Source organism: Brassica napus, chromosome C4 (genome assembly GCF_020379485.1).
Source record: "Brassica napus cultivar Da-Ae chromosome C4, Da-Ae, whole genome shotgun sequence".
Classification (NCBI taxonomy): domain Eukaryota; kingdom Viridiplantae; phylum Streptophyta; class Magnoliopsida; order Brassicales; family Brassicaceae; genus Brassica; species Brassica napus.
This window is the reverse complement of record NC_063447.1, coordinates 29692096-29709807: the sequence shown is the minus strand read 5'-3', so window position 1 is coordinate 29709807 and position 17712 is coordinate 29692096. Positions and strand designations below refer to the sequence as shown.

The 17712-nt window shown below is 38.1% G+C and overlaps 1 protein-coding gene and 1 pseudogene across 2 annotated transcripts; both read left to right on the top strand.

Moving 5' to 3' along the window:
- The first annotated feature begins 2224 nt into the window (after positions 1-2224).
- LOC106408100 lies at positions 2225-7926 on the top strand (annotated as a pseudogene).
- A 4468-nt stretch (positions 7927-12394) lies between these two features.
- On the top strand, positions 12395-15149 carry LOC106411405 (F-box/kelch-repeat protein At3g61590-like). Of its 2 annotated transcripts, none has more exons than XM_048753896.1 (2): positions 12395-12819; positions 13788-15149. In XM_048753896.1, exon 2 carries the CDS (start codon positions 13811-13813, stop codon positions 15026-15028), a length of 1218 nt encoding a protein of 405 aa, XP_048609853.1. In that variant the 5' UTR covers positions 12395-12819; positions 13788-13810; the 3' UTR covers positions 15029-15149. The 2 variants fall into 2 exon arrangements, with proteins under 2 accessions (XP_048609853.1, XP_048609852.1); XM_048753895.1 differs by having other exon boundaries at positions 12397-12819; positions 13800-15149.
- Positions 15150-17712: the final 2563 nt, after the last annotated feature.

The window sequence follows — 17712 nt, the reverse complement described above, 5'->3', positions numbered from 1 at the left end:
GAATTAGTTCATGTTTTCAAGACAGTATGCATTGCTTAAGGTTTTCTAGTAATCTGATCAGTAATTTGGTTAAAAACCTTAAATCTAACGATCCTCGGGAGCTTGTGAGAAAGGAACTGTGCCTAAGCTAGAGGAGCAAAAGGACCAATTCGTGATCAGTTGAAACTAAGTTGAGTTTTTTTTTTTGTTAAACTGTAGCATTAAAGCTAGCTGGTTTAGTTTTTCACCTTAACTCCAGTTCACTGTTTGTAGAATGCCAGAGAAACACGTACGTCTCTTTGTCTTCATGCTCCCAGACGAAGGAAGGGTTATACGCGATTGTTGACAAAAATGAGTTTCACAAAAGGCACAAGTCATTTTCTAAAAGAAGAGAGAGATAAGAGGATAGGTATATAAACTGAAAACATGGTAGGGAAACAGTAAAAAGGGAACAACAAAATGTGGAACAGAAGAAGAGAACATCATCATGATAAGTGTGACTTCTAAGTTTGGTCCACTACCGTTTGCTGCCGATAAAAGCATAAACAAATTAAACAACAATAAGTTAGTCCACTTAGAAAATGATTTCTCTTTTTACATTATTTTTACTTCCCAGCTTTGATAAATGTTACTATACCTTATTTATATGTTGGTAATTCACAAATCTAACTAGCTTATTGACAGCGTAATTGAGTTGGCTCTCGTGTTTAACCGTGGGGTGAATATTGGAGAAACTATGTACACAAACATGTACATATGCATGTATCCAAATCCACTCCTCAGACTTTCAAGGCTCGAAAGGAGAGTCAATTGGAAATGGTCTAATAGCATACCACTGGTATCACTTTTGAGCTGTAGATATCTTAGAGCATTTTTAACTCATAAACCTATTTGGGATGCTTATTTCTTTTTATTTCTTTTTGTCTGATTAAAAAAAAAAATTAAAACCGAATCAATCGTGAACCGTCACGTGTCAGAGTTTTTGGCAACTCTTCTTAGTGTATTATGGTGGGGTCCTCTAAGCAACCCCTTAAGCACTTCTATTAATAGTGCTCTTACGGAGTGTGCAAACGGTATCTTAACACTAGTTTATAATTGATGGGAAATAAAAATGATGTGTCAGTTTCAGAAAAAAAAGAAAAGATGTGTGTGCATGTGTGAGTGGATTTGCTCCATAGTGTAAAGGATAAGTGACTTAATGTGCACAAAGTTACTTTGGCAAAATGAAGCCGGTCCATGACAATTGACCATAAGTGACAAATTAGTATTTGCCACCATGTCATTTTAGCTATATTTTTACACATTCATTAAAACAATATATATATATTTTTGCACATTCTTTATTTTTATTTTTGTAGTCTAATATATCTTCATATGAAACCACCAAATTGCCAAATTGATTAGTGCATATTGATCTTATTTAGATATTTCCACAATCTTCACATCGCTTTCTTGTTCTTTTAACAGAAAATAATAATGCTGTTATATTCTATTATTTATTAAATGTTAAACGCAATTTGACTACTGCCTTTACATTAGTCTTGGCTATCTTTACGAATGTTATATACAACCAAAACATTAAAGGTGGCCATTGGCACTAAGACTAATTTACAAAAAAAAAACTTTCTACAACCTTTCTAAACCACTCATGTTTTAAAGTCGTATCTGGATTTAGCAAAAACTCAAAGTCTTTAACAACCTTCCTGCACATAGCTATATTGATTGTTGTTTTAGACTTTAGACAGTGGGTAATTAGTCTCCATATATTTACAAAACCACTACAGCTATAGGAATTAGGGCAGGACATTTTATCCGATATCTGAACCCGTATCCAAATCCGATCCGAAAATTTCGAACCGAAATTCGAACCGAAATCCGAACCGAAATAGCAAAATACCCGGACGAGTAATGTACTAGGAGAAATTGGATATCTGAACCCAAACGGATAATATCCGAACTCGAATGGATATCTGAAGATAACCGAACATATGTATACTTAGCCCTATATTTCTAGTTTACTTTTCATATTTTATTCAAAATATTAATATTAATATTGCACATTGCTCAAAATCAGATAATATACATATAATTATGGACATAATCACTTGTTTCTCGCTTAAAATACATATCAAGCTCTTGTTTTTACATTAACAAAAGTTGCATCAAAAATTTCAAACACAACAACTAAATTAATATATTTCTATTTGTAAATTTTTTTTCCAAACCTATTAATAGTTTAATCTATTAAAAATTAGAAAACCAGTAAAGTTAAAAGTATATTTTAAATATAAAAAAAAAATTAAACAATGAATAGTTTATTTATTTTTTCTGCAAAATTTAAATATCCGAACCCGGTCCGAAATATCTGAATCCGAATATAAAATATCTGAACTGATCCAAAGTGTTAAAATACCTGAACAAGTTCTATATCTCTTGAAATATCCGATCCGAACCGAACATGTACCCGAACGCCTACTCCTGATAGGAATGTATGGATCTACCTTATAATAGGTAATAAATACACACGCACAAAACTAGGCCGTGGTCAAGAGTTTTTAGATCCGTTTCTCTCTATATGGTCTTGAGATTTGTAATTTTTCACAAATAAAAACAATAATTTTACTATATACGGTAAAAGAAATATCATCTTTAGTTAGTTAACTTCAGACCATTCAGACATCAAATTTGTAGTACTAATTAATTGTCTCTAGACACATCTTTCTTTTGCCATTATGAATTCCACACATGCACACATCCTTGATATTTTATGAATCATAACCCCTATTACAAATTTGCTATTTGGAAATTCATTGAATTTCGTCTCTTTGAAAAGATTAGGTGCACCGGCACATGTGCATAAAGTATTTTGGATTCTTAAAACATTCGCTAGGAACTAAAGAAATAATTAAGATAATGGAATGGATCACGAGTTTTCTTTTCTAAGTACGTGATTTATAAATTAGTGCCTATAATGTGTATGCCTTAGTTAGTGGATTTATAAATTAAAAAGGCAGATGGTATATACTACTTTATAGTTTCTTTTCTAAGTACGTGATTCACAATTTCACAATAAACATATTTTTTTTTAATATATACTATTTATTCATCACCTGTCAAACCGGAATTCAGTGTTTGATACAAGCTCGGTTCAACTAATTTTTTTTCTAAATTAACCATTACAAACATAGCTTCGCCATCCACTAGTTTACTCAGGTATCTTCAGAAAATCAATTTCCGTTCTCAGCCATTGATGTTAACCACAAAGATGTGGGATTTACCTCATCTCCTCGGATGCCGGACTCCTCGTGACATCGCCAGAGTAGCTAGATCTTGATTATCTCCCCAAAATTTGTATCTTGACTGGATATGAAGCACTAGACTCGAACAGTTTAGAGGTAAGAGATAGCAAACCGTGAAGAACGCCACCGAGAACTTACCCAACCGCGGACAGGAGGAAGAGAGCACTATAGTTTCTAAGAGCATGTAACTCAGGACCTCGAACAAAACGGGCTGCAATGAGGACTAACTAGTATTGGGTCTTCAGTACCTGCGATAAGAAAGAGCAAAGCCTACCAAGATCACCAAAGTGGAAATCCCAACACTGGGATGGCTAAAAACTCCAATCAAGTCACCCCGCCGATGCAGACCAAGACGACTCAATCGTTGGTCCCAACCGACGCCTTGACCTGAGAACTAGAGAACCTAGCACGGTTTTATTGCGCTTCAAAAACTATTCCTTGCTGGTGAAACTAAGAACAACAAAAGAAGCGGTACCAAACAGCTCATAACCATTCGCGAGATGAACGAACAACAACCCGACCTAGTACGAGAGGCGGGCTAGCAAGCAGAGAGCGTCATGAGAGGCACAACTGACTCTGCCATAGACGACATATGAAGTTGGAACCTCCCGAAAACACACACGCATGACCACAAAAAGACCTTGGCCACACGACCAGCAAGCATCCTTGTGTACGCGCCGATGGTACGCCACCATCGTCTCCCCTGAGCAAAAACACGTCTCGTACTCAAGACGAAACACCAAGCCTGACTCCAAGAAGGCAACACACTCCACTCCACAAACAAAAGACTTCGCCAAAAGTCACACGATGAAGAACCGGAGGAGAGAGCAAAGCCCAACCGCCACACGCCATCACTGCCTCGACGACAAACAGATCTACAAAAGAGAAACGCGAGATCCGCCATAGCCAAACCCTAAAAGCCGACTTTTTTCCTCATAGAAACCTCACCATCTCGTTGAAACTCCAGAAAAAACACCACCAACAACCGGATCTATCTCCCTTCGAGGTAGATGTAGGGTTCCGGCGAGAGAGGTTTTCTCAGAGCGCCAGAAATGTCGACGGCATAGAGAAACTAAGGGAGAGAAGCAAAGAGAAAAACAGGTTGAGAGGAGAGGAGAACCCAACCGACGCCGTAACCCGAAGGCCAAGCGCCGGTGGAGAAGGAATTTTTTTTTTCCGCCTTTAGAGAGAGAAGAGAGAAAAATTCCAAGTTCCACAAAAAACATATTCGAATCAATATCAGTTGCATTCCACTCTTGAATCGTGATTTAAAACTACGTTATTATAAAAATAACACTTTAGTTTTATATCTTCCAGAGTATATAATAAGCGACATGCAAATATAATAATTTCAATTGGATTGAAGAACTATTATGATTCGCTAGACTTTGTGCTGAAAAGTGATTGCTATTCCATCGCGTAAACAATTAACAGTTGAATTCATCAAATCAAAGAAAACATCGTAAAAGACGCAAGGCATAAAACCAACAAGAGTTTAGTGTCTGAGCAACTGTTTGTATATATGTTATTATATGGAAATATAAATACTGGAGTAGTTACATAGCTATAAAGGGTAAGGAATAGGTTGGCCTTATAATAAAGAGACAAAGAGAATGAGCGGCGAGACTAGGGGTTTGGCGAGAAACGAAACTAGGGCTTTGAATTCGGAGGATCAGGATGAAACCATGATGGATGTGGGGGAGAGATCGAGACCGCCAGGAGACCCGCCCGATAGGGTGACCACATGGGCAGCGAAGGCGGCGGGTACGACAGCAGGAGGTATGCCGGTTCCAGAGGCTTTGATTGATGATGTGTTTGTGTCGAGAAGGCTCAGAGTAGATTTTCCGAATGGAGAAGATGGAGAACCATCAATCACGATTGAGAACGAGGTACTTGAAGCAATGAACGGGATGTGGAAGCAGTGTATGATTGTTAGGGTTTTGGGGAGGAATGTTCTGATCTCTGCCTTGAGTTGGAAGCTAAGGGAATTATGGAGTCCGAAGGGATCGATGTATGTGATGGACCTACCTCGACAGTTCTTCATGGTCCGTTTTGAGAAGGAGGATGAATATTTGGAGGCGTTAACAGGAGGACCATGGAGGGCTTTCGGAAGTTACCTCATGGTGAGAGCCTGGTCACCGGAGTTCGATCCGCTAAGAGATGATATCGTTACAACACCGGCATGGATCAGATTAACAAATATCCCATTGAACTTTTATCACCGATCGATCCTTATGGGAATTGCTAAGGGGTTGGGCAGGCCGATCCGTGTGGATCAAACTACATTGAACTTGGAAAGGGCTCGTTTTGCGAGAATTTGTGTGGAGGTGAATCTAGCTAAACCTTTGAAAGGAACGGTGTTGATTAATGGTGAGAGATACTTCATAGCGTATGAGGGACTATCGGAGATCTGTTCAAAGTGTGGTATCTATGGACACTTGGTACATGGTTGCCCAAAAACGATTGCGGAGCGAGTTGCAGCTTTACCAATACAGAAGGAGAGGTCAGTATCTGTCTAAATAAGGACTACCAGAGCAGGAGGAGGGTTTTATTAAGGCAAGGGGATCGAGAAGAGGAGCTCCTCCGTTACTTCGGCCGGTGACTGCCATGACAAGGGAATCACGTGAGGAGGTTGATAGAAATGGCTGAGAAACAAAACATATTAAGGAAACAGAGAATCTTGTGTTATCAAACAAGTACAGAAGTCTTGGTACGGATACGAACACGGGGGAACCGAGTGAGGAAGTGATCTCTGGTGAGGGAGATAAGGAGAATCAGGAGGTAAACATTCAGAATGCTAAGGGTAAGGGAACCTTACAAGAGAAGAAATCCTTAGTTTTTGGTAGCAATGGAAGTATTAATTTGAATGGAGGAAATAAAGAGAGAAGGAATGGAAATAAAAAAAATAATAGAGGGAGTAAGAGAAAGGCCCAAAAAATCGACTAACATGCCGGTTAGAGGATTGGTTTTTGGGCCGACTAAGGGAGAGACTAACATGTCGACATCAGGAAAACGAGTGAGAGTGGAGAATAGGGATGCAGGGAGACCTGGTGGAGTTTTCAGAGATAGTGTGGAGGTCAGGGTTATGCCTAAGCTTCTTCAGCTGCGAGATGAGGGGTTAGAAAATCCGATGGAGATCATTAGAAGTGAGACAGAGAAGCAAATGGTGGAAGAACCGACGACGGTGCAGGTGGAGGAGGTAGTGGGATCCCTAGCATAACAGGGTGCCCCTGGAATTCAATTGGAGATTTTTATAATTATGATGATGAATTGTTTATTCTGGAATTGCCGGGGAGCAAATAAACCTAATTTCAGACGGTCTATTAGGTATATTCTAAAGAAATATCAAACTGATTTTCTGGCATTGTTCGAAACTCATGCAAGTGGAGATAAAGCAATGAGGATTTGCCACAACCTGGGGTTTGACAACTCTTTTCGTGTACATGCTATTGGTCAAAGTGGTGGAATTTGTATTTTATGGAGAGATCAAGCGGGAGTGATTACGGTGTTGGAATCATCGGATCAGTTTTTGCATGCGAGGGTGATGATTGGGACTGAGATTATACATATTATTGCGGTCTATGCGGCTCCTACGGTTAGTCGAAGGAGTGGTATCTGGGGACAGTTGAAGCGGGTGTTAGAGAATATTGATGAACCGGTTATAGTGGGTGGTGATTTCAACACCATTTTAAGATTGGATGAGCGATCTGAAGGGAATGGTAGACTTACACCAGATTCTCTGGCGTTTGGGGATTGGATTAATGATTTAGCTCTGGTGGATATGGGATTCAGAGGAAATACCTTTACTTGGAGGAGAGGTAAAGATACGCAGCACTTTGTGGCGAAGCGACTTGATAGAGTTTTGTGTAGTGCGCAGACTCGCGTGAGATGGCAGGAGGCAGTGGTCACTCATCTTCCCTTTTTAGCTTCAGATCATGCACCAATGTATGTACAAATGGAGCCGGAGCGGAAAGGAGATCCGAAAAGGAGACCGTTTAGATTCGAAGCTGTGTGGCTTAAGCATGATGGTTTCAAGGAGCTACTATCAACATCTTGGAACAGTGAGATGAGTACTCCAGAGGCACTGGTATCTTTGAAGGAGAAACTTAAGAAATGGAATAAAGAGATATTTGGAGATGTGATCAAACGAAAAGAGAAACTGCTCGGGGATATAAAAGAAGTTCAGGAGGAATTGGAGAGAAACCCATCAGATGGTCTGTTGGCAAGGGAGGAGACATTACAAAAAGAGTTTGATGTTGTCCTTGAACAGGAGGAGTGCGCTGGTACCAAAAATCACGAGAGAAATGGATAGTGCTTGGAGATAAAAACACGACGTACTATCACACGAGTACCATTGTGAGAAGAAAGAGAAATATAATAGAGATGCTGAAAAGTGAAGATGGCCACTGGATTGACCAGTCAGAACAGTTGGAGCAACTAGCAATGAACTACTATAAGAGACTGTATCCAACTGAGGATATATCTCTCGATACAGAGAAGCTATCCCAGGTTGGTTTTACTGACTTTACACGTAGAGCTTAAATAAGCCTTTCTCGGCAGTGGATATGGAGACTTCGGTGAGATCGATGGGTAAATATAAGGCACCAGGGCCAGATGGTTTTCAACCTGTCTTCTACCAAGACTCATGGGATGTGGTGGGGGAATCAGTAACTCGGTGTGGGCTAGGGTTATTTGAATCCGGAGTTCTTTAGGAGGGCATGAATGATGTAATGGTGGTTCTTATACCAAAGGTTCTCAAACCAGAAAGAATTATGCAGTTTCGGCCTATTTGTTTATGTAATGTCTTGTTCAAGACGATAACAAAGGCAATGGTGATGAGACTGAAGACACTAATGCCAAAACTAATAGGTCCAACACAAGCCAGTTTTATCCCGGGAAGACTTAGCACCGATAACATCGTGCAGGAAGCGGTTCACTCAATGAGAAGGAAAAAAGGGAAAAAAGGTTGGATGTTACTTAAGCTGGATCTTGAGAAAGCGTATGATCGCATCAGATGAGACTTCTTAGAGGATACTCTTAATGCAGCGAAGTTACCACATATATGGATCAAATGGATAATGGAGTGTGTTATGAATCCAGGTATGAGTCTACTGTGGAATGGGGAGAGAACAGAAGCGTTTACACCTCAACGTGGTCTTAGACAGGGAGATCCCTTGTCTCCATATCTCTTTGTGTTATGTATGGAGAGACTATGCAACCAAATTGACTTCTCTGTTGCAAAGAAGGAGTGGAAACCAATCAATTTATCTAGAGGTGGCCCAGCTTTATCACATATTTGCTTTGCGGATGATCTGATCTTGTTTGCAGAAGCTTCAGTATCACAGATCCGAGTGATACGAAAGGTGTTGGAGAGGTTTTGTGGAGCATCAGGACAGAAAGTTAGCTTGGAGAAATCTCTAATTTTCTTCTCTGAAAATGTTCATCGAGATTTAGCTAATTTGATCAGTGATGAAAGCGGAATCAAAGGCAAAAAGGAGTTGGGAAAGTATTTGGGCATGCCGGATTTGCAGAAAAGAATTAATAAAGAGACTTTTGGGACAGTCATTGAGAGGGTTTCGTCTAAATTGGCTGGTTGGAAGAGGAGATTTTTGAGCTTAGCTGGAAGGATAACTCTCACTAAATCTGTTCTCTCATCAATTTCGGTTCACACGATGAGCTCGATAGCATTGTCGGTGTCGACTTTGATCCAACTGGATAAAATTGCTAGGTCTTTTATCTGGGGGAGTGGTGAAGGGATCAGAAAACAACATTTGGTGTCTTGTGAGAAAATCTGTAAACCAAAGAGAGAGGGGGGACTGGGCATAAGATCAGCAAAAGAAATGAACATTGCTCTCTTAGCTAAACTCGGCTGGAGATTGTTGAACACACAAGATGGATTATGGGTGCAAATCTTGCGTAAGAAGTTTCGTGTAGGTGAGATACATGAATCATCATGGTTGGTGCCTCAGGGGAGCTGGTCGCCGACGTGGAGGAGCTTGGTGTTGGGAATTCGAGCAGTTGTGATTCCAGGAGCTTCCTGGATACTAGGAGATGGTCGCCGAGTACGGTTTTGGAAAGATAATTGGTTGTTGCATGAACCTCTACATGGCTTGAGTATGGTGGATATTCCGGAAGCACTGTTGGAGGCAAAAGCTTGTGATTTATGGCAGAATGGGATAGGTTGGTTAACACAACAAATTGAACAGTACATATCGACGGAGAATCAATTACGTTTAGCTTCGGTGGTGATCGATGATTTCACAGGGGCTAGGGATAGGATGTCGTGGGGAGGAAGTAAGAATGGTCTCTTCTCTGTGAAATCAGCGTATGCACTCTTGACAACAGACGAGACACCGAGACCAAATATGGAGGCTTTCTACAGTCGGGTTTGGCGGGCTATGGTACCAGAAAGAGTTAGAGTTGTTTTTATGGTTGGTTGCGCACCAAGTTATCATGACGAACATGGAGAGGAAGCGGAGACACTTAAGTGACAATGGAATGTGCCAACTGTGCAAGAATGGAGACGAGACAATCCTTCATTTTCTTTCGAGATTGCCCTGCTGCAATGGGACTATGGAGAAGACTTGTGAACCTAAGAAAACAACAGCGGTTCTTTAATCAACCACTTTTAGAATGGTTGTATGAGAATCTCAAAAGCGATACGTCGGCTAATGGAGATCAATGGCCTACAATGTTTGCGTTGACTGTGTGGTGGTGTTGTAAATGGAGGTGTGGGTATGTCTTCGGTGAAACTGGGAAGTGTCGAAATAGGGTGCAGTTTGTTAAAGATAAGACTCAGGAGGTGATACTAGCAAATAAGAAACTGCGGCCCCGCTCGACCATTGGTGCGCGTGTGGAGAGACAGATCGCATGGTGTAAGCCGGGTAATGGCTGGTGCAAATTGAATACTGATGGATCCTCTAAAGGAAATCCGGGACTGGCTACAGCAGGTGGGGCTATGCGTGATGAATATGGAGAGTGGAGAGGAGGCTTTGCGATCAATATTGGGATTTGCTCAGCCCCATTGGCGGAGTTATAGGGTGTTTATTACGGCCTCTGTATAGCATGGGATAAGGGGATCCGACGGCTAGAGGTGGAGGTTGATTCCGAGAGTGTGGTGGGTTTTCTTAAGACAGGGATTCAAGATTCTCATCTCCTGTCATTCCTAGTACGTTTGTGCTATGACTTCATATCAAGAGACTGGTTAGTCAAGATTTCACATGTGTATAGGGAGGCTAATTGTCTAGCAGATGGATTAGCTAACTATGCTTTTTCTTTATCTTACGGTTTACGTTATTTTGAGTTTGCTCCGGAGCATGTTGCTTCCATCTTGTCGGATGATATTCATGGGATTGCTAGAGCTTGACAGATTTTCTTGTAACAAAGTTTTGGATTTGAATAAAAAGTAGGAGACTATTGTCTCCTGCCATCTACCAAAAAAAAAAAAAAAGGGTAAGGGCATATGCTAGCTCTACCGAAGAAAGAAGGTAAAGCGTATGAAGCTGAGATCAATATAGCTTTTACACCTATCAACATTTTAAAGCTGTACTCAAATGTATTTAATTTTCTGCTTCATGACAAAATTTATTGATTAATAATACATAGTAATTCTAAATAGTTATTAGTTTGTGTTTGATTTTAATTTAGTATTGTATAGTGATCTAGTAAGTGTTTTAGGTAAAGGGCAGGCCACTAAGAAACTGCGAGAAGTCTGAGCTAAGTAAAGTAGAAAAAGACCTTTCAGTGTTTGAAAAGCAAAGTATAATTACTAAAGGACATAATACATAAATAAACATTTTGTTTAGTTTATTCTTATGTTTATATAAATATTTGAAGTTGGCATAAAAGAAAATTGTAAAGACAATGTATGAAACAAGTATAAAGAAGCAAATGTTATCTCATGTGGTTGCCATTTTCCACTAATCCGTCTGGTAAATTCCAAATTAAACACATAATTTTCTTCAACCCTGTTATACTGTTTTTAATAAAAGAACGATTGTGAATTTTTGATCGGTAATTTATTTTTATAAGTTCTAACATAAAGGCTATCAGTATCACAACAGTAAAAACATTAATACAAGGACTATGTTATGAGCTATTTAGCTTAATAATTTTGCTAAAATTATACTTTCTCTATTTTCGAAAATAAGATTTTCTAAAGTTTATTTTTGTGAAACAAAAATAGATTTTTTATATTTTTAAGATACTTTTGTATACTTTTGAGAAATATTAATTGTGAATATTTGAATTGATTTAATTTTACTGGTAGATAGTTATTGGAAAGTGTATTAAAAAATAAATTGTAAACATTTATTATATTTTTAATAAACGTGAAAACTCTAGAAAATCTTACTTTTGGTAACGGATGAAGTATTATTATGTCACCTATGATTCCCAAAGTTTTCTGCCTACTTTACATGGCTGATTAATAAAGAGAAAAAGACAAAAATAGCACTAAATCAAGTTTTTGTTTCCAAACTAGCACTCAAGACCAAAAGTCACAAAAATAGCACTTAATGTTTTATCAAAAGTCACAAACTTAGGGTTTAGAGTTAAAAGGTGGGGTTTAGGATTTAGAGTTTAGTGTTTAGGGTTTAGGGTTTAGGGTTTAGAGTTTAGGGTTTAGAGTTTAGGGTTTAGGATTTAGCGTTTAGGGTTTAGGGTTTAGGGTTTAGGGTTTAGAGTTTAGGGTTTAGGGTTTAGGGTTTAGCGTTTAGAGTTTAGGGTTTAGAGTTGAGAAATGAGGTTTTGGGGATAAGATTTCAAATTTTGAAAAGTAAAAAAATTAAAATTTTATCCTTTAGAAAGGTGCTATTTTGGTCATTTTAGTTTTTGAATGCTATTTTTGTGATATAAACTTAGAAAGATGCTATTTTGGAGATTTGACCGTTAATAAATCATACAACTATTTAAAAAGAAATATACAGGCCGATGAGTAAGACAGCATTATTATTGGTGTTAAGATATTTTTAATTATTTCGTGTTTTGTAATTTCCCATGAAATACTTTTCCTTAAATAACAGTTACATACCATATTATTCTTTTCACATAAAAGTATATAGTAAACAATACGCAGGTATACAGTATTCCGTTGTTTTTTATATAAGCCCGTTTCCCATCAAAAATAAATTGAAAAAAAGAAGAATAACAGCAAAGAGCAAAGGACGTCTTCTTCTTCTTCTCTCTTCTCTCTTCCTTGAGCTTGCTTGCTCCTCTCTTTTGTCTTCCTTCATCACTGTCCGTATCAACAATCAAACCCGAAACGTCTCTTCTGTCTGTTAATTCAGATTAAGTCTCAGTCTCTCCCTCTCGTCTCCTTGATGAGCACTTTTCCTCATTGACAAATCCGAAATCACGACAGACCCATTTCATTTCCATCTTCTATTTTGTAATAAAAATCTCATCTTTCGTGTCTTCTTAACAGAACCAACATCCAAAGAATCGGCATTCCTCTCCCAAAGCTGTAAAAACCGATACTTTTCTCGGTTCAAATCTCGAGAATTCTGAAAATTCAGAGACCCACGAGTTTCCTGAACCAAAGGTGTGTAGTGAATCGAGATGGGTTTCTGTTTGATTTCATTATCGCTGTCTGCTTTTTAAATTTCTTCATTGATCTGTTTCGCGTTCGTAATCTTTGGTATGAGCATCTTTATCGCATTAAAAAAAAAAAAAAAAATTCTTGTGGCCTGGGCTCCACAGAATGGAGATATACTGTTCTTCTGTATGCAAAATAAAGAACGTGATTTGTTCCACAGTTTGCGCGTCTCACTAATACGTGTCGATCACCGATTCACTAACGATTGGTGTCTATTTTTTATTTTTTTTAAATCAGACAAAAAAAATTAAGAAACCCTCGGTAGATTTCAGGGATAATGATGCTCTAATGATGTTTGCTTTTTTTACCAGATGTAAGCGTTTAGCCTAATTTCATATGCAATTAATCATTTAAAAAAAAGGCAAAACGTCTTTTTATTGGTATCTAATCTCTGTATTAATCTTGACGTTGAAAGGATGACACAACCTTTCTCCTTTCCTTTTAATTATTAACTTTTGGTTACTGTCTGAAAAAAATGTATTGCAATTGTAAACTATGCATGTCTCCTAAAGCAAATCTGATCCAAAGTGTTGTGTCTTGATTTTTTTTTTTTTTTTTTTTTTTTATGTCTTGATTTTTTTTTATTGTTAAACCATTCGAAATTTGACTTGAAGAGGTCCTCTGTTGTGAAATGGATGATCTATGTTGTATCTTTTGTTGAGGAGATTCTAATTAAGTTTTTTTTTTACTTAAAATATGATTTGGAAACTTTGAATTCTTATAATATTTGTTTTGTTATTTATTTTGATATTCTTCTGCTAATGGATTCTTATAAATTTCTTGACTATTTGTGTTATTTTTAGTGGTTTTTGTTGAGGCTATAATCAAGTCTTCTATTTAGAATCTGATTTTGGAAGCTTTGAATTTTTACGAATATCATCATATTATTTTGTTATTTATTTGATGTGTAAAAGGGTTATTTTCAGTGGCTTTGAGGATGGAAGCAGAAACGTCTTGGACCACTTATCCATACAACTACATGACTACATACATCCCAGAAGCTGAATCATACTCTGAGCAGAGCGATGATGATGAAGAGACCAAACTCCAAACCTTTGCAATTGATTCTCTTCTCCCCAACGATCTACTAGAAAGAATCCTCTCCTTTCTCCCCATCGCAAGCATCTTCAGAGCTGGCACGGTCTGCAAAAGATGGAACGAGATTGTCTCTTCTCAAAGATTCTTATGGATCTTCAACAACAACTCTGTTTCTCAGGGGCCTTGGTACTTCATGTTCACCACCACTGATGATCCATCCGGTTATGCTTATGACCCGGTTATCAAAAAATGGTACAGCTTTGATCTCCCTTGCATCGAGACGTCGAATTGGTTTGTTGCTTCCTCTTGTGGATTGGTTTGTTTTATGGACAATGACTGTAGAAACAAGATCTATGTCTCAAACCCTATCACCAAGCAATGGAGGAAGCTCGTTGAACCACCGGGTCATAAGGCTACAGATTACACAGCATTGTCTACCTCCATGAACAGAGCAAAACAGAGTTACTCTGTTTCTATAGTGAAGTCAAAGCAAGTTGCTGGAGATTTCTTCCAATGGGATCTCTCTATTCATCTCTACAGCTCTGAGACAATGACGTGGACAACAAGTGTAACCGATGTCTTAACCGGGTGGAGAGGAGGAGACGAGAGTGTGATCTGCAACAATGTTCTTTACTTCTTGATTTACTCCACAGGAGGCAACTCTGATCATCGCCACGGTTTGATTGCTTCTAACTTATCGTCGTCCACATCATCCTTGATGAGGAGTTTCATTCCAATGCCGTGTGCTTTAACCTGCGGGAGGCTGATGAATCTCAAGGAGAGGCTTGTGGTCGTTGGAGGGATAGGGAAACATGATAGGCCAGAGATTATCAAAGGGATTGGGATATGGTGTTTGAAAGAAGGAGGAGAGTGGCAAGAGATGGCGAGAATGCCTCAGAGATTCTTCCAAGGGTTTGGGGAGTTGGACGATGTTTTCGCGAGTAGTGGCAGTGATGATTTGGTTTATATTCAGAGCTATGGATCTCCTGCGCTTTTGATGTTTGATATGAAGTTCAAGTGTTGGAAGTGGTCTCAGAAGTGTCCCGTCTCTAAGAAGTTCCCTCTTCAGCTTTTTACTGGGTTTTGCTTTGAACCAAGACTTGAGATCACTCCATAGCTTTGAAGAAGAAAAAGAAGATGATTCTATGGTGATGTTTATAAAATGACTGAGAAAATATATTCAGGAATATTGTTGTTATTACCATATATTTTGAAGTTTAATCAACTGAATCCTCATTTTCTGTCTGTGTCTCGGTTGCTCTGTTAAAATAGAAGAAACCCTTTTAACAGTGTGGCCCACAATATCTACTAGTTCTGAAACTAGAGGTTGTCTGGTTGCTGTTCCTGGACCTGGAGGGTAAATAATTGTTTGCATAATATATGTATCTACTATAGATAGCCGTATGTTTTGTAATGTGTTATCTATTATAGATAGCTGTATGTTTTGTACTTGACCTGTTTTCATGATGGGATTTGTCAGGTTTGGCAGTGTTAGGTTTACAAGTACTGGATTTGTTGTATTTTATAATTCTCCAAGTGTCTCACTTATTTCAGTTTGTATTAGCTTTAATAATTTTTAACTGAATTTTGATGTGATATATAAATAAGTATGGATTCTGCAGTGTTTTATTTTCCTTAAATAATGTTTATAGTAGTTTCAAACTATCACAAAAATAATTTTATTTTGTGTCATTGCAGTAAGACAAGTAAATGGCACGCAGACAATAGCCCTGTTCGTTTGCTCACCCAGGTGATCCATCTAGGTGAAGATGCAAATCGATGTTCGTTTTGTGCATTATAATGCTACATCCAGATGGATCACCCAGCTGAATTTTTAAAAACTCATCTCAAATTGTCACCCAAATGAAGGTGAGTCTTGATGGTGCATCTGGATGCAGACGCATCTAGTTCAGTTCAAAATGATTAATGACAAAAATGACTTTTTAAAATCAAAATATTATTTTCAAACCGTAAATTCTATTTTCTTGCATATACATTTTTCCGCTATAACCAAAAAATACATTTTCTCGCAAAAACTGAAAAACACACATTCCCGCTAAAACCGCAAGATGCGTTTTTCCGCAAAAAAAAACGTAAAACGCACATTTTCATAAAAACACATTTTTTGGTCAAACCAGTAAAATCGCACTTTTCGACCAAAACCGAAAAACGCATTTCCCTTAAAAACCGAAAAAACGAATTTTCCCGCCAAACCCCCCAAAAATGCATTTTCCAGCCAAAACCCAAAAAAGACATATTCTCGCCAAAACTCCAAAAAATATTTTCCGGCCAAAACCGCAAAAAGCATTTTCGCGCCAAAACCGGAAAAAGCATTTTCTCGTCAAAACCGGAAAAATGCAATTTTCCCGCCAAAACCAGAAAAACGCAATTTTCCCGCCAAAACCGGAAAACATAATTTTCCCGCCAAAACTGAAAAAAAAAAGAATTTTTCCGACCAAACCGGAAAAACAAATTTTTCCGACAAAACCAGAAAAATGAATTTTCCCGCCAAAACCAGAAAAATGCAATTTTCCCGCCAAAACCGGAAAACACAATTTTTCCGCCAAAACCGGAAAACAGATTTTTCCCGCCAAAATCGCAAAAAGCATTTTCTCGTCAAAACCGGAAAATGCATTTTCCCGCCAAAACAAGAAAAACACAAATTTTCCGCAAAACCGGAAAACACAATTTCCCCGCCAAAACCGGAAAACACAATTTTCCCGCCAAAACCAAAAAACAGAATTTTTCGGCGAAAACCGAAAAACGCATTTTCCCGCCAAAACCAAAAAAACACAATTTTTCCGCCAAAACCGGAAAACGGAATTTTCCCGCCAAAACCGGAAAAACGCAATTTCCCGCCAAAACCGCAAAAATACACTTTTCCCACCAAAATCGCGAAAAAAACTTTCCCGTCAAAATCGTGAAAAAAAACTTTTCTCGTCGAAAACACTTTTTCCGCCAAAACCACAAAAATACACTTTTCCCGTCCAAACCGCAAAAACGTATTTTTCCGCCAAACCCATAAAAACGTATTTTCCGCCGAAACCACGAAAATATACTTTTTCGCCAAAAACACATTTTTCCTCAAAAACCGCAAAAATATTTTCCGCCAAAACGGTAAAAATGTTATTTTTCCGCTGAAACGTAAAAAATTATATTTTAGTCATTTTATTAACAAGTCCACGTGGATGCAGATGGAAGTTAAAAAATGAAAAGCAAATGAACATAGTTGCATTGAGATGATTCATCTGGATGCATGAATGAAATGAAGAAACGAACAACACCCAGATGGAGCATCTAGATAAGACATCTAGATGGAACATCTGGATGCATCTTCCAGATGTACAAACGAACAGGGCCAATTACTCTCAAATCAGTAGAGATCTAAAAGACCAAATCATAGGATAACCACATTGATGATTAATAAAGTTTACTGAAAGTAATATAAATTGAACTGTTGAACATATTGTATAAAAGTATATACTAATTGATCTGAATATATGAAAGAGCTCTGGCTCATTTCTTCTACTTGAGTGTACTGCTTGGAGTAACCTGAAATAAAAGGGTTAAGAAAATGAATCACAAAAAGCATGATGATATTGGTCAATGGGTTCAGGATTTAACCTTAGCATGCTGCATGGTGACTAAGACTTGCAATCCACAAGATAAATATGACGTATTTGATCATCATATTCATACTAGATAGCTCACTTTTTTTGGTGGTGCTCTTTAGTCATACTAGATAGCTCAAATGGATGATCTGCTCAAACAACCTTATAAGGATGATAATTTATAGAGTTA

What these genes read in the sequence shown, in the direction of transcription:
- LOC106411405 (XM_048753896.1), top strand. Translation starts at nt 13,811, where the DNA reads ATGGAAGCAGAAACGTCTTGGACCACTTATCCATACAACTACATGACT.